The 21,706-nt window shown below is 42.8% G+C and overlaps 1 protein-coding gene across 1 annotated transcript; it reads right to left on the reverse strand.

Moving 5' to 3' along the window:
- Positions 1-19,408: 19,408 nt before the first annotated feature.
- LOC121980034 (F-box/kelch-repeat protein At1g16250-like) lies at positions 19,409-20,718 on the reverse strand. The gene is made up of 3 exons (XM_042532007.1): positions 20,696-20,718; positions 19,841-20,387; positions 19,409-19,657 (listed from the first exon to the last, which is right to left on the reverse strand). Exons 1-3 carry the CDS (start codon positions 20,716-20,718, stop codon positions 19,409-19,411), a joined length of 819 nt encoding a protein of 272 aa, XP_042387941.1.
- Positions 20,719-21,706: the final 988 nt, after the last annotated feature.

The following is a 21,706-nucleotide window of genomic DNA, read 5'->3' on the forward strand; positions in this document are numbered from 1 at the left end:
CTCATATGCTACCTTGCCCACTCTTCTGCTGATGAGGTATGGTCCCACATATCTGGGACTTAGCTTGCCCTTCTTCCCAAAACGCATTACTCCCTTCATGGGAGCTACTCTGAGGAACACTGAATCCCCAACTGAAAACTCTAGAGGTCTGCGCCGTGTATCGGCATAGCTTTTCTAGCGGCTCTGAGCTGTCTCTATCCTCTGGCGGATCTGCTGTATAGCTGCTGTGGTATCTGCCACTAGATCTGTCTGAAGTTCTAGTTCTTTCTGTTCACCACTCTCATACCAGCAGATTGGAGATCTACACCTCCGCCCATAGAGAGCCTCATAAGGTGTCATACCGATAGTGGCCTGATAGCTGTTGTTGTATGCAAATTCTGCTAGACTCAGATATTTGCACCAACTTCCTTTGAAATCTAGGGCACATGCTTGGAGCATATCTTCGAGTACCTGATTTACCCGCTCCGTTTGTCCATCTGTCTGAGGATGGAAGGCTGTGCTAAACTTCAACTTCGTGCCCAAAGCTGACTGTACACACTCCCAGAAGTGTGATGTGAATCTGCTATCTCTGTTTGATATAATGGTTCGTGGGACTCCATGTAGTCTAACGATCTCCTTGAGATACAACTGAGCTAGCTGTTCCATGGAGTAGGAGATCCTGATAGCTAAGAAGTGGGCTGATTTAGTCAATCTGTCGACTATTACCCAGATGGTATCAAAATCATTCGTGGTTCTGGGTAATCCCACGATGAAATCCATAGAAATGTCTTCCCACTTCCATTTTGGGATCTGAATAGGCTGCAAAACTCCTCCTGGTCTCTGATGTTCTGCCTTGACCCTCTGACAGGTTAGACAGGTACTGACATATCTAGCGATGTCTCTCTTCATCCCAGACCACCAAAAACGTTTCTTCAAGTCCTGATACATCTTGGTGGAGCCAGGATGCATCGCATAGGGAGTCTTGTGAGCCTCATCTAAAATCTTTCTCCGTGGTTCCTCCTGATCTGGAACACATAATCTGTCACCGAAGTACAATACTCCACTATCGGACACTCTGAATTCTCTACTTTCTGATCCTGCTATCCCTTGCTTGATTCTCTGAATTTCAGGATCCTGCTCCTGAGCTATCTGGATGTCACCAAGCAAGGTAGACTATAATGTCATAGTAGAGAGCTGTCCGACTATGAGTTCGAGACCGAAATTTGTGATCTCTTTCTGTAGGGGTGGTGACATGACTACTAGAGATAATAGGGCAGCACTGGACTTTCTGCTAAGTGCATCTGCTACCCTATTTGCTTTTCCTGGGTGGTAGAGGATGCCTATATCGTAGTCTTTGAACAGCTCTAGCCATCTGCGCTGTCGCATATTCAGATCCTTCTGAGTGAAGAAGTATTTCAGACTGATGATCTGTATATACTCTGCACTGAGCTCCATACAAGTAATGTCTCCAAATCTTGAGAGCGAACACTACTGCTGTCAGCTCAAGGTCATGAGTAGGATAATTCCTCTCATAATCCTTGAGTTGTCTGGAGGCGTAGGCGATTACCTTACCGTCTTGCATCAGCACCGCTCCTAGTCCCAACTTAGAGGCATCACTATATATATCAAAGTTGTCTGTGTTTTCTGGTAGAGTCAGAATAGGTGCACTGGTCAATCTCCTTTTTAGCTCGCTGAAGCTATTCTCACAGTCCTCTGTCCACTGAAATTTTCTATTCTTCCTTGTGAGAGCTGTCAGTGGGGAGGCTATCCTGGAGAAGTCCTCTACGAATCTTCTGTAATAACCTGCTAATCCCAGAAAGCTTCTGATTTCACTAGCGTTCTTGGGTCTTTTCCAATTACTCACAGCTTCTATCTTACTGGGGTCTACCATAATACCATCCTTTGAGATGATATGGCCCAGGAAGGACACCTGATCTAACCAAAATTCACATTTCGTGAACTTGGCGTACAGCTGGTTCTGCTGAAGGGTCTGCAATACTATTTTCAGGTGCTCTGCGTGTTCTTCCTGAGTTCCTGAATAGATAAGAATGTCATCGATAAACACAATAACAAATTTATCTAGGTAATCCCTGAATACCCTGTTCATGAGGTCCATGAAAGTAGCTGGAGCATTTGTCACGCCAAAGGGCATGACTACGAACTCGTAGTGTCCGTATCTAGTCCTGAATGCTGTCTTGAGTATATCCCCTTCTTTAACTTTCACTTGATGGTAACCTGAGGTCTATTTTAGAGAACACTGCTGCTCCCTTTAACTGATCGAACAGGTCATCTATTCTGGGAAGAGGATACCTGTTCTTGATGGTGACTTGGTTCAGTGCCCTGTAGTCTATGCATAAGCGCATGCTCCCGTCCTTCTTCTTCACGAACAATACAGGCGCTCCCCATGGTGAGTGACTAGGACGTATGAAGCCCTTGTCAAGCAGTTCTTGTAATTGCCCATGAAGTTCCTTCAGTTCTGCTGGAGCCATGCGGTAGGGCGCTTTGGAGATAGGATTTGTACCGGGAATGAGTTCTATCTCAAATTCAATCTCCCTGTCTGGTGCTAGTCCTGGTAACTCCTCAGGGAAGACTGCTGGGTAGTCACACACGACTCGGACCTCTGCTAGCTGTTGGTCCTTGTCCTGACTATTATTGACTACGTGTGCTAAAAATCTCGTACATCCTGTATCCATTAATTTCTGTGCTTTTAGAGCTGAGAGAAACTTCTTGGCCTTTCTCTTTGGTTCTCCGACGAACTTGAACTGTGCTTCTGCTTCAGGTTGGAATACGACTTTCTGCTTACGACACTCTATAGAAGCGCCGTATCTGATTAGGGAGTCCATTCCAAAGATGACATCATAGTCAGTCATATTCAGCACTATCAGATCACAAAAGAGTTCTCTGTCTGCTATAATGACTGGCACTGCTCTGAGCCAGTGCGTGGATGCCATAATTTCTCCTGAAGGTAACGTCGTCAAAAACTGACTACTGAGTACCTCTGGAGGTATTGCTAACTTCTCGGCAAATGCCCTAGATATATATGAATGGGTTGCCCCAGTATCGAATAAGACAGTTGTACTTTGCTGTAAAATACTAATCTGACCTGTGACAACCGTCGAGGCATTTGCTACGTCCTCTCTGGTGAGTGAGTAGATCCTCGCATTCGTCATAGCTGGAGGGGCTTCTAGTCTGCCCTGGTTGATGTGTGGACCATCCAGAGCGGCCTGCATCTGATGTAACTGAGCTGGCTGGCCTCCATACTGAATCGGCTGTGGTAGAGGAAGACTGGTCTTGTTCGGGCACTGCTTAGCCATATGTCCTTCCTGTCCGCATTCAAAGCATCCTCGTGTGCCCTTACGACAAACTCCAGGGTGGAATTTCCCACAAGTAGCACACTTTGGATAGCTGGGCTGTTTACTAGCCGGTCCTCCTTTTGGGTAACTCTCCGGTTTGCGCTTGTTGTTGGAGTTCCCTTTCCAGTTAGAGACATGGGAGCTGTGACCCTGCTGTTTCTGAATACCTGAGCCTCCTTGACCTTTAGATTCTGAGAGGACTTGCTTCTACTGCTTTATACTGTTCTGGTAGTGCTCGGTGGTCAGAGCACTGCTGACTAGTTCTTCGGTGGTTTGCGGCCTATGAACGCCACCAGCCACGTTCATTGCTATTTCCGGCCTCAGCATCTTGAGCATCAACCAGACTCGTTCTTTCTCTGTGCTGACTAGTTCAGGGCATAGACGAGTCAATCTGTTGAATTTCTTCACGGCTTCCTCCACTGAAAGGTTGCCCTGACGAAACTCAATGAACTCGTCGTAGTGGCAGTTTGTAACCCGCATGTGAAAGAATTCCTCAAAGAACTCCTTCTCGAAGTCATCCCATGTCATCTGGTTTACTGGGCGCTTCGCTCTAATTCTCTCCCACCGCATACGTGCATCTCCTGTCAGACAGAAGGAGGCGCACTTCACCTTCTCATGTTCTGGCAAGTCCAGAAGCTCCATCGTACTCTCCAGTGTTTAAAATCAGGCCTGTGCATCCCATGGTTCACTGCTGCCTGAGAAGTTCTCTGGTTTGACTCTTTGCCACTGGATCAGATAGGCTTCTCTCTGGGTTCCTGCTGCTGGGGCCACTGGTGTTGCAGGTTGGACTGGTGGAACCTCTAAAACCACTAGTGTCGCTAAGTTAGGCTCCGGGGTGACAGTGGGAGTGTTCTGCTGACTAGCCTTTAAGGTGGCTATTTCCTGTTGCTGTTCAGCTAGCTGCTGCTGTAACTGAGCCACTAATGCTGTAAGGTCTGGAGGAGGCACTGAACTGCCTGCCTCATGCTGGGGCTCAGTGGCTGCTGCCCTTCTAGCTGGGCGTCCTCGTGCCATTTCTAAAGACATGAAGGACATACATGACTACAAGCATAATAGAGTAACTATTGTTATCATGTTAACTACTATCATAAACAAGCATGCTTTAGTTATATCTGAACATGAAAACAAGAAACATAACGAAAGTGAGAGATGTTCTTACTTGGAAGTTGCAGGTTCAATGCTGATGTGTGTGTAGGAAGTATGGGAACTTGCTCTGATACCACTCTGTAACGACCCACCTTCTACTAACTAGGCTGTGAGGCCAATCGTTACATTAATCTGTGCTAACTAATCAATGACCATCATTAAATACTAAGTGCGGAAGCTGTACTAACTGAAATTTTGCTAAACTACTAACATTTCTTGGTACTATACATGCTAAGGGGTGTAAACTAACTATTCATGACATGTTTTACCTTCCCCATGGTCAAGGAACTGAACTTAAATATTTTTCCGCTGATATCAGACCTCCCAATCGATCCATTGATCGATTGGAATGTCGGATCGATCCGGTGATCGATCCAGCACGCTATTGTGGTCGGGCAATATTCTGGATCGATCGGCTGATCGATCCAGACTGGTCAATCGATCCAGTGATCGATCCCAGAGCCTTCTGTTCGCGACGGAATTGGCTGGATCGATCGGCTGATCGATCCAGACGCCTACTGTTCACGAGACGAGTTGCCCAGTCGATCCATCGATCGATTGGAAACTCTCGAATCGATCAGCTGATCGATTTGAGTTTCTGATTTCATGCCAATGATCTGATTTCAGCACTATTTCGTGCCTCAATCTCATTACAGGTTCTAAAATGATTAAGAAACACTCTAACAATAACAACTAACATTCTAACATTATAAAAACAGTGTTCTAAGCATAATAAAGTGCATGGTTAACTAATTCGTAGCAATTATCATATTAAAGTGCAAATGATAAAATACTGAAAGGTTTTAATGTTTAAACCAAGCTTGCTAAAATTCCTTAGATCTCTATCCCAAGTTCCTGCCCACACACATCTTCGTAGCATTGTCCTCTAGCCTCCGCTAGTTCATCTTTCTTTTACCTTTATCTGCAGTATAAGGAAAAGAAAGTATCTATAAGCTTTCGCTTAGTAAGAAACCATCTACCTCACTAAAACATGCATACGATGCATTTATGCTTTTTAAAACATGCTATCAAACATATGATGAACTTGTTAACACATGGCATACTGAAATCACTGAACATGAACACTAAAGCATGACATACAAGCTAATCATAAACTATCATGAGTATCAATATAGGAAACTGAACTGAACATAAACTGAGCTAAGCTGGAACTGAATTCAAACTCAACTATCATAACTAACCCTTGTGAGTTTTGAAAAACTATAATATAATAGATTAAAATACATAATCATACTGCTAATGGGCCCGGCAACTGTACATGCTATGCGCGTATCCTTAACTAAACCCGGGGTTGCAAATCCCAAATTTTGTAAGGTTTACTAGGTTATCTAAACTTAGGGACCGACTATGGGAGCCCAGCCCAATGGATATTTAATCCTGTACAGTGCCCCTACTGAAAATAAAATACTGAATCATAGCTAACTAATTTATCTTGCTTTTACTAGGTTATCTGAACCTAGAGGCGACTGTGGGTGCCCACCCATTGGACCGTAGTCCCATATAAGCTGTAGCAAGACTAACTAAACTATTTAAATGTTTCTATTGCATTTACTGAGCTATTAAAAATTGTCTACTGTAGCATTTTACTGAGCTAAGCATTTTATCGAACACTTAGTGTGCTCCAACTCTCCTCTCTATTAGGGAGACCACCTCTAGGCACCCGACAACGTCTAGAATCTCCAACTGAAAGGAGGAAACGTGTCTAGCCCATCTAGAGGTGCTCAACTAAATCCCTAAACCTGCGAGAAGGGTTAAATACACCCTCTGCGTCGAAAAGTCTGCATATAACTAATTTAAAAACATAGAATCGTACGAAAAGCTACTTATACTGCAGGTGAGGGGTTTCTTACCTCCTGCTCGAAGTTTCTTACGATTCTAATCGCTAGATTTCCGGAGGAGACGATCCTTTCGACGATCTTCTCGCGTCTAAGCGTTCCTCTCGCGGAGGGGAGCGTCCACGTGTCGAAGTCGTCGCCGGAATTTGCCCTTGGAACCCTTGGGACGGAACCCTTGCTTGTTCTTGTGGTTGGCGCCGAGAGGAAGAGAGGAGAGGGAGGCGGCATGAGGTTAGGGTGAGGAGAAGAGGTAAGTCACGGTAAAATTAAAACTCCTCACTTAATTCCCTATTTATATTAAGGGATCAATTAACCCAACTCTAACTTAAATAAAATTGTTTCCCTTTCCTTTCAGCACGGCCCTGCTGGGTTCACTTGGTTACTAGAGTCCACTATAAGTCGTAGGACCCAATAGGTCTCGGGTTCAATTCCTGCGTAGGCTATTTTCGTTTTCTATATATTTTTGCTACTTCCGCTACTCTAAAAATTCCATAAAAATATTCTAAAATTCCAGAAAAATCGTAGAATATTTCTAAAAATAGTTTTGAGAATTTTCGGCCATTACACTAGGAGACTTTAATTAGGTTTAACCATCACTAATTTCGTCAACTTCAACCAAGCTTCCAATGCTTGGTTATATAGGCCATGGGTTAGAAAACCCCGTCTACCAGTCGACTGCCAAAACATGCAGTCGACTGCCCTTCGTGGAAATTCGACCGTTGCAACCCAACGACTCGATACCAACCCTCTGTTCGCTACCAGTCGACTGCACCAGTCGACTGATGAAACCACTAGTCGACTGCTACAGTACTGTTACAGTAATGCTAATTTTGGGATTTTACCCCGAGTACATTCACTCAGCACTCGTTCTCGCCCGACCAACCTAGACCTAGCCTTCTAGCCTCCTCCATCAGCCTTGCGTCCCTCGGATGCCTCCCATCCTTCACGTCTTACCTTCTAGAGCTTCCATCGGCCTTGTCATTGTTGTCGGGTCTTCCTTGCCAAGAGGTCGCGCATCCGGGACTTCATCTATTACCAAGTCACACTTGGACTTACGTTGCCAAGACTACATGCTTGGACTTACATCGCCAAGACTCATCCTTGGACTTTCCTCCTTTGCCAAGATCACACTTGGACTTACGTTGCCAAGACTACATGCTTGGACTTACATTGCCAAGACTCACCCTTAGACTTTCCTTGTTGTACCTGTATCCTGCACACTCACAATGTCAAATACAACAATAAATCTAACTTAAACCTTTGCCCAAACATTAAAACCTAGGGTACCCAGATTGCTCCAACAGCTTTGACATCCTCTTCCTCTCTGGCTTCTTCTTTCCACGAACTCACAATGCATCACGACCTCTCCACGGCTATTGTGATTATGAGCTTGAGCTCAGAGTGACACGCGCGTCATGGGTTGTTGAAGGATTCCTTTCCCTCTCCTATTTTTTTTTTCTTTTATTTGTTTTTCTTCACCCGTCTCTTCCCTTCTTACGAGGATAATTTTCCACCGTTAATTCATTTCCATTCTTAGTATGTGCTTTAGAGTAATTCATTTCCATTTTTAGTATGTGCTTTAGAATAGGCAGAGCATTAAGGAGCGTCCAAATTCTACCTTTTGAGTTAGGGTATCTCTAATAGTTAGAGTTCTATATGAGTTATTCTGTAGTCTCCAACATGTCACCTCAATACCACATCAAAAATATAAAAACCTATTGATTTGGAAAGTTTTGGAAGTCTTCATGTGTATGAAGGTCAATGGTCAAGTTGAGATGAAAATCAAAATCAAAATAGGTCAACAGGACTACCTCCACTCGGCCTACCCACAACAAGTTGCTCCACCATGCGACTCAGTTGCTTTGAGACAAGAGGCTCCTTCATTCCTCCTGGCCCCGTCGATCAGACTCTTCTCCCGTCCCGTCTATCAGACTCTTTTATCGGCCTCATCGATTAAACTCCCCACTCGATAATGTCAATCGAACATTTTACTCATCCCTCGCTCGATATACCTTCTAATTCTCTCTCCAGTTTTGAGATGATTCAACCGATTGTCCCTTCCGTAGCATTCAATGGTTTCATCGACGTAGAAAATTAAATAAAGTAGCAGTTGCTCACTTATCGATGTCTTGAGACAAAAACACCTAGCACTATCTCTACCATAAAAAACTGTCTTATAACTGTTTTTTTGACACTATACTATTATTTTTTTTTTACATCATTAATACCTCAAATCTCATAATGATTAGAATTTTTTTTCTTCAATATTTTAATTTCACAAAACTCTTTAAAAATGCTCTTAGATATCAAACTAAAAATTGAAATTATCGCTTTACATGGGTCCAAGGTTGACGCAAACAGCTGAAAAGTATGTGTACTTTTTGGCAAAATTATTTTAATTCGTTTTTGCTGGCGTGGCTGCACGAATCGCACGGGGTCTGGCCAGATCGGCTGTTTCCGCAGACTGCCCCTGCTGTTTTCTACCCGTCCATTGGCCAATGACCGTGCCTTGTGTCTGAGATCGTGACGGGATCGCGCATGCCAGACGAAGACGCCGAGAAACCGCGTCGGGCGCGGCGTGATCTGGAGCCGAGTGCGGAGCTAGATTCCTAAGGAGACGCACGAGACGGATTGCTGTCTCGGTGCCCACATGGCGAGGATGGCACGGAAAAGCGACGCGAGGGCAGCGGGAGCGACACGCGTTTCACGCTATCGAGCACGGACTCCTCTGTCCGATTTGCGCGAGTGACGCGACTGTACGGACAGCTTGCACGATGCATGCCGCTGTTACGGTGAGGCAGCGAGGAGGAACGGTTTTATTATTATATTCACTTAATTAAAATTTCAATTAAATCAGATCGTTCATCTCGTCTCACTAGCTGCGACATTGCCCCCCAAGCACAAAGATCGTGTAAATATTTCGAAAAAATTGAGATAAATATCTTATTTATATGTTAGTTATTATTTTAAAGATTAGTAACGTCCGTAATTTATTTCCTTCATGTTAATCCTGAGACAAATTAATAGAGGCGCTGAGGACGAACGTATTTATCTTTTGTCATCCGTATCCCACTTTTTTAATTCTTTTTATCCTGTTTTTATTGGGTTTTTGCAAAATTAATATATATATATATATATATATATATATATATATAAACCGACATCTTCTTCCAATTTTGCTTTCAGAATCTCTTTAATACTCATTGTTAGCTATTTTGAATAGGATACTAATAAACAAGCATTAATACGAATATAAAAATAATAGTTAGTATGGTCACTTAGACTTCAAAGTGGTCATCAAGCAAAACTGTGTGCGCGAAAATGATAATATTAATATTCTAACATTCATGGTGATTTTGTGTGGGAAATTTCGGTGCAAATCTAAAATTAAACAATTTTGATCTAGAGATTATAGATTTGAATTGTGAAAATAATTTCTTGCAATATAAGGTAATATTGTGCACAATAGAAAATAGATTATTTTTTGGAATCCTACATTGACAAGAGCTTCATGCATTGGATTTGATCTAAGGTCACATGTTCGACTCATAGAAATAATATTTTGCAATATAGGGTAAGGTTGTGTAGATTTGAGTTGTAAAAATAATCTCTTATAATATAGGATAAAACTATGTGCAAAAGACAATAAATCTTTTTATAAAATCCCGCATTGAGAGGTGCATCAAACTGTCCTTTTCTTTGTTGATTTTGTATCCACCTCATATGAAAATAAATAAATGACCCCGAGACTATGGTGCAACGGTTAGACCCTTTAAGTGGTTAACCAAATAACTAAGATTCAAATCTCAACTATAATACACTGTAGAAATTTTTCTCTGGTAGGATGATAAACCTAAGAAAGTTGGTCGGTTAGATACGCCTTTGCAAGCATTTCCCGATTTATTTTAGTTGATTATGTCTGAAATCGAGAAAGATGGTGCGCTGGGCAAGTGACTCTGATGTTAACCGTGAGAAGATTGTGAGCTGGAATAAAGTGATGTCGAGCTCTCCTGCACATCAAAAATAGAAAGTAGAGGGAAAAAACATCATCAACAAGGTCAAGGAGGGGTCCTCGACGCAGGCACTCCGACACTCAAGTCAGACAGGTAATCTCGGGGGAAAAAATGCAAGGAACAGTAGTGAAGAACAATGACCTCTAAATGCGTAATATCGCGTATTATAATGTACCTACGTCTATAGATAGATACCCCCTATTATAGTATTATTTTTTCTCTGTGCATGAATCTTGAGACATTTCCAAAAAAGGATCAACCATTATGCACACTTTTCAAAAATGGACCTATCACTTCTGTGATGTGCAGAATAGAAGCTTCCCTTGTAAAGAATGCACAAGGAATATTCCTTTATTTCTCTGATAATTGTTACACAAGACGCCAAAAAGGAATATTAGGTCATTGAATTGATGGAACCCTGATATGCTTTGCTGACAGGTTGATTGTGCCCCCTCTATCGTCCGATCAGACCTCATTTGCGGACGAGGCCCAGTCGGCTACGGAATGATGCCCCCTCAAGAACTCGATCCCTGCTCGGCCTCTCCACTTGGCTATAGAGTCCGGTTAGGCCATCTGTCCAGCACTTCTAATCAGACTATAGGTCCAAGCTGATAGCCCACCGAGCCGAGGTAATTGGCCAAGCTATCTCCGGGTGACCCAGGGGACTCGACTCTGAAGGGTGCTGATGCAACTCGAGGTTCCATCATTCCTAAGGGACTGAAGATCTGATCGGACCTCTAGTTCGATCGGCTAGGCCACTTGGCCAAGGCATTTTACCATGCTAGCCCCGAGCTCGACTTTGACCACCATGTCACCCGTCTTTCTTGACTTTGACCAGACTTTGGGACCCTCTATTATTCACCGTATCACATGCCTCCTCTTCAAGTCTAGCTGAAGAAGACTGCAAGTCTGATTGACTAGACACTTGAGTTTTTTGCATCTCTCGTTCTCTGATCATCTGATCGGGCGCTCGATCCCTGCTCCGTCGATTGGATGCTCATTCCTTGCTCCATCACTCAGCTCGAGCTGACGTCACACCAGTGCCTCAAATATAGGGGGTGTCACTTATCATTAATGCTTGGATGATGAGCACGTCTTTTCATCATAAGCTCGCTTAACACCTCCCATCCCTAATAAATATAGCCTGTATCCTTCCACCACGTGTCGCACGCCTATAAAAAGAATTATCTGAAATGACAGACAACTGTTGAAATTTGATGTGACCTCTGACAATTCAAATTCAATGGTCCTAATCAATCCTCTCTCCTTCATTCCCATGATCGAATGGCCACCGGGACCATCCCTAAGGTTTTTAAGGACTACATCCTTTGACACAACTTTATCATTTTCGTATTTCTCATCTTCATCTTCTTTTTCACTTTCTTCCTTACCCTTCTCCACTATCATCGACGATTGTTCAAGTTCCCTGCTTCCATCTTCCATCGTAAGTTACTTTTCCTTCTTTCCTTCATGCACTCTTTCTTTTTTCATGGGTGTTACTCCTCTTGTCACCATCCATGGACTTTGGTACATTTTCACTGCCTTTGATTTTAATGGTTGAGAAGTGGACCATATGCGCCTTATGTACCATCTTCCCCATGACCACCACATCATTATTCCCTCTGGCCACGATCGTCCCAATCTCCCTCCGACCGACTACTTAACCTTCTTTAAAGATCAATTCCTTGACAACCTTCATTTTTCCCTACATCAATTCTTTACTAAAGTTTACAACTACTTCCATATACCGCTCTAACAGTTAGCCCCTTACTCTATTAAACTACTGTGTGGAGTCATTATCTTATTCCGTCTATATCAAGTTCTCCTACATCCCCGATTCTTCCACTATTTTTATTACTTGAAGAAATTTGAGGCGAGCGTCTTTCTCTTTCAGGCCTGGATGGGCGTTATTTTCTTCGTCAAAATAATCACTTCCAACAAGGGTTGGAAGTCCCATTACTTTTACCTCCGAGCCATACCTCCATTAGCCTTCCCAAATGGCTAGTAAATGGAATTACTCCTCCTCCCAAGCTAGGTGTATTCTGATGGGAGCCGGTCTATCTTAATGCCTCTAACTAGCTAGCCGGTCTTAAATTCAACATTCATAAGTTGCTCATAGAGGGTGTAATGTATATCTTCGAGCTTAGCCCCATCCGAGTCCAATTGCTTGACAACTTTGGTGAGAAATTTGACCTCCCTTTACTATTTTATCTAACTTATTTTTCTTCCTGTTCTATACCGAAAGTGATGTGAAAAACTTGCCTCGATGATTCTACCAAGTTGGATGACTAAGAAATGGACGATCGTGGTGAGGCCAAGCTGGAAAGCCATGGGCTTTTGCCGATAGGCTCGACCGAGGAGCCAATCAGCGAAGAAGGCGCGAGGCGAGTCTCAGAGACTGATGCGGCTGCAAATACTGAGGAGATGCCACCCCTCTCAGCCTTCTTTGCCTCCTGTGGTGGTGCTCTCTGAGTCTGCTATATAAGAAGAGTCCTTGGTCCTGCACCAACACCACAAGATGTGTTGGTCCGCTACACCAACACAACAAGTTTTTACCAAAATGTCGGCCCTGCATCCTTCATGCAAGCTGGGAGAGAGTTCCCAATCATCCCTCCTACGCTTGGAGCTAATCATCCCACGCCTGCTTCGTTCGAGCAGACGCCTTCACTCTTTGAACTATCACCCGATGTGATCGCCTTGCAGCTCGTCTTCTTTTTGCTGCCGCCTCTGACCAAACAGTTGCAACCTCGGTCCAAGATATCCTCCACTTATTGCTACGCTGCAGCTACCTTCGTAAGAGTAGCTCTCCACCAGCCCTTTAGAGCCACTCGTCCCCAAGCACACAATCAAGATACAAGGCCTCTTGGCTCAAACTTGGGCTGATTCTCGAGCGTGCATGGTTGAGTGCTCTCCAGAGGAGCTAGCCAATCGGTTATCTCGAGATGCCACAGGGGTAATCTTTTCTTCAATGTCATACCTTTGTTTTTCTCATGTGACTTTCTTTAATTTCTCCTTGATTTGCTAGTTCTAGGTGGCAGACGTGTCCATATACCAAAAAATGGCAAAGCTCAGTCATGATTACCGAACCTGGGAGGGCTCGGTTGAAGAAGCGGCCACTTCACAGGGCTTGATCAACCGGATTCAAGTTGAAGTGGCTCAACAAAAGGGCAAGCTCGAGAGCTAATTGGAGCTATTGCTAAGAGCTGAGCGGGCTCTTATGGAAGAGAAAGATGAAGGACACGACCAGGCAGTCTAACTTGAGAGGCTCCAAAAATAGTTGCAAACTTCTGAGTCCCGCCTCCAGTCAACGACCACTCAGAAATTAAGAGCCATTTTCAACCTAGATTTAAAGAACATGTTGGTGCAGCAGGGCTGACAATAGGAGGTGAATTGCCTATAAAATGAAATGTCTTTCTCGATCTTTCAACTCAAATTAGTAGCAACAGTATAATTATAAAAATTAAATTAAACAACTATAAAATAAAAGAAGAGGTACAATATTTACTTGGTTACAACTTACGTGGTTGTTAATCCAAGACAAATGAAAAGCTCTTAAAAGTCTCCTTCGATGAAGGTGGAGAAGCCTCTTACACTCGTTGAATGCTCAGACAGTTGCTAGGAAATGAATACAAGAGTTGATCCTTAATTCCTAAGTCCAAGGGTCTTTTTATAGTTCTTGTAAAATCTTATTTAGGGTTGGAAGACGCCTCCAACAAGCTAGAAAGCGCCTCCAGCAAGGCAAGAAAGGATAAAACTTTATCCTTCACTAACGACAGTTTTTGTCTAGTCAAAGGCGCCTTCAAGTGATTGAAGGCGCCTTCCATGAAGGGTTGAAGGTGCCTTCAATAGCTTGAAGGCGCCTTCCACCAGAAAGGCGCGAGGGTGCCTTCAATCCACTTGAAGGCGTCTTCAGCAGCTACTACTGGGCTCTAAGTCTTCTCCTTTGGCTCTTTCGCTGCTTCGCTCGCTTGGGTGATTTCAACCAACCAGAATAGGGCTCACCCGAACCCATTTTCCGGCCTTCTCCTTGAGTAGTCTTCCTTTTCGTCTACCGGTGTCTCTTCGCATCACCTTGTCGTTCGGATGCATCTAGCCTGTCAACTCTCTTACCGTATCATCCTTCTCGCTAACTGCATCTTCTGCTCGACTTCTTGTGTTCCTAAGCTCCCGCACACTTAAATACAAGGATCAAATACACAGAATCTAATTTAACTTGGTTGATCACATCAAAATTATCATGGGGTGCCAACAGAAAGATGAAGCTCGAGCCCTCGCCGAGAAACTTGAAGAGATAGAGGCTAGCCTGATCTCCGAGTAGGTCAAAAATGAGGTTGAGCTGACTGTCCGAGACCTACAGCTTTAACAAAAACAACAAGCCCTAGATTCAAGGGGTGCCGGGCTAGAGGCTTTGTAGGCTAAGATGGAGGCATCAAAGACTGAGCTAAAGAATTATAAGGCAGGAGAGCTTGAGAAACTAGTAGCATTCAGAGTCGATTATCTACGCTCTCGGGACTTCAAGTATTGTTGGCCAATCGAACATCTAAGATGTTCAACTATAGCATGGAGGGGTCCCTAAAGCAACTTAGGGAGGTAAGTCATCTGACCGCGAACATCTCTAAGAATTTTATCTATCACTAGAAGATTTTAGAGGACATTCTGGATGACGCCTTCCTAGATTTTTCTTAGAGATTTTTCAATTGGGGTTCCACCTTTAGCTCTATAAAAAACTTAAAAACTTATGTTGTCTTGATGTATGCACTCTTCCAATGCTTCTTTGCCCTAGAAGTTTTTTAACTTAGCATCGTGTCATGCATTTTTTTCTCTTGGAGTGGTGTCAATTTATCTATTTAAATTCATGCAAGTGGCACTTGAACAGCTGCCCATTCACATAAGTATCACTTCGACTAGTTGTAAAGTTTTAACCACATGACTGGACAGTCAGAGGACACAAGAAAAATCATTTATTACATGGCGCTAAGGTGTGAGTGCTTGAGACGCATGAGAGGAAGCTCGTTTATAACTCGGTCGATCGACAAGAGAGTTTGGAATATAGGCGCGAGTACAAGTTCGCTTATAACTCAGTCGAATGGTCCGAGAGTTTGAGACATAGGTATGAGAGTAAGCTCACTTATAACTCGGTCAAACGTTGTGAAGTCTAGGATATAGGTGTGAAAGTAAGCTTACTTATAACTCAGGTGAATGGTCTGAGAGTCTAAGACATAAGCATGAGAGCAATCTTGCTTATAATTCAGTCAAGTGGCATGAGAGTCTAGATCTTAAACACGAGAACACTCTTACTTATAACTTGGTCGAATGATACAAGAGTCTAGAACTTAGGCGCTAGAGTAAGCTTGCTTAAAACTTGGTCGAATGGTCCAAGAATCTGGGACATAGGCGTGAGAGCAAACTTGCTTATAACTTAGTCGAGCAGTACAAGATTCTGGATCTTGGGCGCGAGAGCACGTTCGCTTATAGCTTAGTAGAATGACATGAGAGTTTGGAACATAAGAGCAAGAGTAAGCTCGCTTAACTTGGTCGAACAATCCGAGAGTCTGGGACACAGGGATGAGAGCAAGCTCACTTATAACTCGGTCGAGCGGCATAAGAGTGTAGGACATAGGTGTGAGAGCAAGCTTGCTTATAACTCGATCAAACTATCCAAGGGTCTGGGACATGGGCGCGAGAGCAAGCTTGCTTATAACTCGGTCGAATGGCACAAGAGCTTAGAAAGGTCACATGAGTAGACACGCTTATAACTCGGCTGAATGACGTAAGAGTCTGGGACTTAGGTGCAAGATCAATCTTGCTAATAACTTGGTTGAACAGTTTGAGAGTCTGGGATTTAGGCGTGAGAGCAAGCTTACTTATAACTCAGCCAAGTGATATGAGAGTCTAAGACATAGGCGTGAGAGCAAACTCGCTTATAACTTGGTCAAATAATTTGAGAGTCTGGGACATAGGCATAAGAGAAATCTCACTTATAACTCAGTCGAATAATATGAGAGTCTATAACTTAGGCGTGAAAGCAAGTTCACTTATAACTTGGCCGAACGGTTCAAGAGTCTGGGACATAGGTGCGAGAGAAAGCTCACTTATAACTCAGCCGAGCAACACGAGAGTCTGGGACATAGGCACGAGACCAAACTCACTCATAACTCTGCTGAACAGTTTGAGAGTCTAGGATAGAGGCTCGAGAGCAAGATCATTTATAACTTGGTCAAATGGTCTGAGAGTTTGAGACATAAGCACAAAAGCAAACTTGATTATAACTCGGTTGAACAATACGAGAGTCTAGATAATCAGACTCTGTTCCTAAATTTGCCTGCATTTTTACTGAGCACAAACATTCAACAAGCTACATGTTTATACAACAAATGCATACCCTCAAGCCCGACAAGGATGCAAGTGGTTTGCACTCCATGATCACTCCAAGTTCTTCCCTTTAGCATCCTGGAGATAATAGGAGCCCAAGGTGAGTCTTTGCACCACCTTGTATGGCCCACCCCACTGCGGCTCCAATTTGTTAACATCCCTGATCGGCTTGATCCGCTTCCAAACGAGGTCACCCACCTGAAAGAACCTTGGGATAACTCTCCGATTGTAATTTTGCTGCATCCACTGACATTACACCATCAGCCGAATAATGACTTTATCTCTGTTCTCATCAATCATATTGAGCTCAATAAGACGCCGACCAAAATTATCCTCATCGTACAATTTCCTTCGATTAGACTTCATGCAAACTTCCACCGGGATGACTACTTCTCCACCATAAACATTATTAAAAGGAGTTATACATGTGGCTTCTCGGGGTACAGTAGGCACACGACACACTGGGTAGCTCCTCGACCTAACTTCCTCCAACATGATCAAGCTTAGTTTTGAGTCCTCTGATGATTTCCTTATTGGTGACTTTCGCCTGAATATTGCATTAAGGATAGGTCACAGATGTAAAAGCTTGTGTGATGCTATAACTTGAACACCATTCTTGGATCTTTAGATCCTGAAATTGCCTTCTGTTATCCTAGACGAGCTTGTGGAATTCCAAACCAGTATACGACGTTCTGTTAGAGAAACTTGATAACCATTCCCTCGGTTATCTTTGCAAGTGCCTCAGCCTCCACCCACTTATAAAAATAATCCACGATCACTAAAAAAAAATTTCTTCTGAGAGGACGCTATCGGAAAGGATCTATAATGTTCATACCCCATTAGTCGAACAAGCATGAAATAATCGAAGTCTTCAATAATTTCGTAGGGTGGTGCAGAATATTCTGATACTTTTGACATGATAGACAAGTGGATACTAGCCGAACCGAGTTAGCTTGCAGAGTGAGCTAAAAATACCCAGCCAGTAAAATCTTTTGAGTGAACGATCAACTGCCCAAGTGGTTTTCGCATGAACCCTGATGAACTTCTTGTAAAATGTATTGCATATCCTTCGACCCGACATACTTGAGTAAATGATGAGAGAAATCCCTCTTGTATAAATGATCCCCAACCAATGTTAACCTATTGGCTCTCTTCTTGATTATTCATGCGTGCTCTTGATCGGCTGGTAAAATTTGTTGCTAAAGAAATGAAAGTAATGGTGCTCTCCAGTCATATTGTAGCTCTAGCTCGGCTTGCCACTCAATGTAAGATGTCAGCAATGCCTGCTCTACCAGCTTATCTAGAGTCTACAAGATTAAGGAGCTAGCCAATTTAGCTAACTCGTATGGGGAATTTTCTGTAAAATCACTTCTTGAAACCCTGCTCTCAACCTTTCAATACAATCTTAGTCGCTCACTGTTAATATCGAACTTTCCCGACAGTTGCTGAGTTGCTAACTAAGAATCTGAGTAGATTAGGACTTGGGAGGCTCCCACATGCTTTGTGACTTGCAGTCCGACTATCAATGCTTCATACTCCACTTCATTATTGGTGGCTCAATAATCCAACTAAATAGATAATTGCATTCTGTCTTTGTGGGGTGATATTATAAGAATCCTGACACTACTGCCTTTGCGAGTGGACGATCTATTTACATACATTTTCCAAGTTTCCTCTGGCTCTGGGCTTGGTATCTCAATCATAAAATCAGCTAAAACTTGAGCTTTGATGATTGTTTAGGGTTGGTATTGTATATCATATTCGTTAAGCTCCATGGTTCACTTGATCAATCTTTCCGAAGCCTCCATGTTAATGAGCACTCGACCTAGAGTGCTATTAGTCAATATAATGATTGGATGAGAAAGAAAGTAGGGGCATAACTTGCAAGTGACAAAGACTAGCCCATATGCTAATTTCTCAAGAGCGGTGTAGCAACATTTAATATTTTTTAATAAATGACCTAAGAAATACACAAGTTGTTGCTCTTTGCCCTCCTGCGTTACTAATAACGACCCAACTGTGCTCTTGGTAGTTGACAAATATGCCCACAACGGTTCGTCCATTATTGGTTTAACGAGTCACTACAAGAAAAAAACCTAACAACAACAGTTTTTCACCGTTGTCGTAGCCCATTTAGAACTGTTGTTAAATCCCGTGTTGTTAAAAGGGGTGCCCAAAGACAACAGTTTTTAACCATTGTCTTTGAAGGCAAAGACAACATTTTTACAACGGTGAAAAACTGTTGTCTTTTCCTTCAAAGACAACAGTTTTTCACCGTTGTCTTTGAGCATCTACCTTTAATAACAGGGGCTTCAACAACAGTTTTAAACTATCTACGACAACGGTGAAAAACCGTTGTCTTTTTTAGATAAAAATTAAAAAAAATTAATACACAATTTTTCAATATTATAAATCATTCAAAATACTAAATTTCAAAATAAAATTTAATATATAATTTTCTAACATTCAAAAAAAAATATCTATAACATTCTGAAGAAATTTCATAAGCAACCAACAAAATGATAACACTATTAAAACAAAGGTAGAACAATATAACAAGAGATTTTCTACTTAGATGTCGGTGAAGAGGAGGGATTGTAGATTCTAGTGCTCCTTAATTTATCTTTATAGAAAATATAAAGATCATTCTTCGTAAAAAGCTATTGCCGCCAACTCAAGGAACACTGGCTTAAGACTGTAAAAAGCTAGCATACTTGGCCCCAAGGAAAAGCCTTTGGATGCAAAGAAGAGCATTCTTCGTCACCTCAGCATTTTCATGATTCATGAGCTTCATCACTCTGTCCTTGGCCTTCAGGTCTGACACGATGATTCTTCCAGCAGGATGATACTTGATAAACTGAGAAAGATCATAACATGCAACAGCAAGAGCCCTAGGATCGGTAGAAGTGTCAAGGATTGTGATCAGAACACGTAGAATCTGCACAAAACATTCTGAAATTAAATGCGGGCCAACATTTTCCCCATCTTCATGTCCATTAATAAAGATGGTGCAATTTCAATAAAGATAAATTATATTATAGAAAATATTATCTTAATTGTTATATTATAGAAAATGAAGATCTCAATAAGAAGCTTACAAGTCCAAGTGAGGGTCATAGACTTGAGCGCTAGCAAGTCCTTGAAGCTTATCTGAGTTCCTTCCACCAGCTACATAAACCTTCTCGCCTATTGCAGTACATGCAAAATCAATTCGTTTTGTGCTCATGCTGGCTGCAGTGCTCCACTCCTTCTTGAATGTATCAAAAACTATGACGGAATTCACTTCCGATAAATTTGTCTCCGACCATACAGTTGAACGTGGGATGTAGCAGCCACCAATCACCAAGAACTTGTTACATATATTTGCACATGAAAACCTACAGAATTCTTCATCAGAAGTGGGCCCTGGCATTTGCGGCAGCGGACGCCAACGATCTACATCAGGATCATAAGCAAGCCACATAGCCGAATTATTGGATCCAAGAACAAACAACCAATCTCCACTCCACCCTCCCTCCGCCTTTAAATCTGCATAATACTTGCTCCTGATTGCACGTTTCCATCTTTTCGAAACACACTCTAGCAAACCATGATATCCATGCGAGATCATTACCAAACATCTCAAAGCCAAATCATTTGGCAGACCAGGAATAATAGATTCAGACATCCTGTTTCACAAAGCCAATAAGTTAGAAAATCATAAATCACTCGAGCAGAAATTATATGGAACTTGATCACCCAAATCAACCCTGCGGATCTATCCATATTCAGATCTGTAGACAACATGAGCATCTAGAAGGAACTCACTCGCCATGTTCAGATCTCTAGAGCACAAATTATATGGAATAAAAAATCTCCTACGCATTGAAGATGAAGTAGCGATCGAATTGAAGGCGACGAGTTGGGAAATGGCTCTTGGATTGAATCACGCAAACAACGCAAAGCATATGGAAGAAAGGAGAGGTGACTAGCTTACTCATCGACACCCACGGACTCCATTTTTGTTTTTTTTGGCTTCGATTCCTCGCAGCGAGCAGCAGAGCGAAGGGGAGGGGCGGAACCGAGGTTTCTTCCCTGATGGTAACGGAAGAAGTGCGCCTTCAGCCACTTCTTCCGTAAGCCAGTGCGCCTGAACCCCAGTAGGAAGAAGTGAAGAAGACCGCCGTAAGGTGAAGGATCTTGTCGGAGAACCCCTTCGACAAGGTGGATGCTCGTTGCTGCTGTCGTCGCTCGCTATTGCCGCCAAAAGATGTTTGTTGCTGCCATCACCGATTGGAATCCAGAAGAGGAAGATTGGGCAGTGGATGGCCAGCCGGCGACAATGTGTGGGCAAAGGTTGCCGCCGGCCGTTGGTGAAGGAGAAGAAGTGGAAGGGCGGTGGCGTCGCGAGCCCTAGCTCGAGGAGAAGCCACGCGAGATCAGAATCGGGGGTTCTGGTACTGTGTCATGCGAACAAATAAAGGAAAGGGAATGGTTTTCTCCTCCTTTAATATGGGTCATCCGATTTGATGAAGATGGATCCATTTGATCTAACTGATGAAGAGATGAGTGGTGCGGATCTAGTTGCCTTCTTGTTTCGATCCAATGGTCCATGTAGCTTCAAATCTGGATGGAGGGTTGGATGGCTTAGATCTGAATGAAGAAGGAAGATTTCTCTTGATCTGGATCAACGACTCATATTAAGTCTGCTTGATCTCCATCATTTGACCTCCAAATAAAGTCAAATTTGGAGGAAGAGCGTCTTTCGCGGAGGAGTCACAAAGGAGGAGTCGGAGATAGGTTTTTGTTCATTTGAAGAGTCACATAGAAGTGGGTTTTAGGTTTTTTTTTATGAAGTTAAAAAAACTGTTGTGTTTTTAGGATTCAACAACATTCAATAGATAACAGTTTAATAAAACTGTTGTATATTATCATATAAGCAACACTAAAAGACAATAGTTTTTTAAAACCATTGTCTTTGACACACATTAGACAACAGTGTTTTAAA

The sequence above is a fragment of the Zingiber officinale genome, chromosome 5A, assembly GCF_018446385.1.
Source record: "Zingiber officinale cultivar Zhangliang chromosome 5A, Zo_v1.1, whole genome shotgun sequence".
Classification (NCBI taxonomy): Eukaryota; Viridiplantae; Streptophyta; class Magnoliopsida; order Zingiberales; family Zingiberaceae; genus Zingiber; species Zingiber officinale.

Coding starts and splice junctions, on each gene's coding strand:
- LOC121980034 (XM_042532007.1), bottom strand. CDS start 20,718: ATGGAGTCCGTGGGTGTCGATGA. Junction 20,388..20,695: donor GAGTCCGTGGGTGTCGATGA/GTAAGCTAGTCA, acceptor TTTGTGAAACAG/GATGTCTGAATCTATTATTC. Junction 19,658..19,840: donor AAGGACTTGCTAGCGCTCAA/GTCTATGACCCT, acceptor TGTTTTGTGCAG/ATTCTACGTGTTCTGATCAC.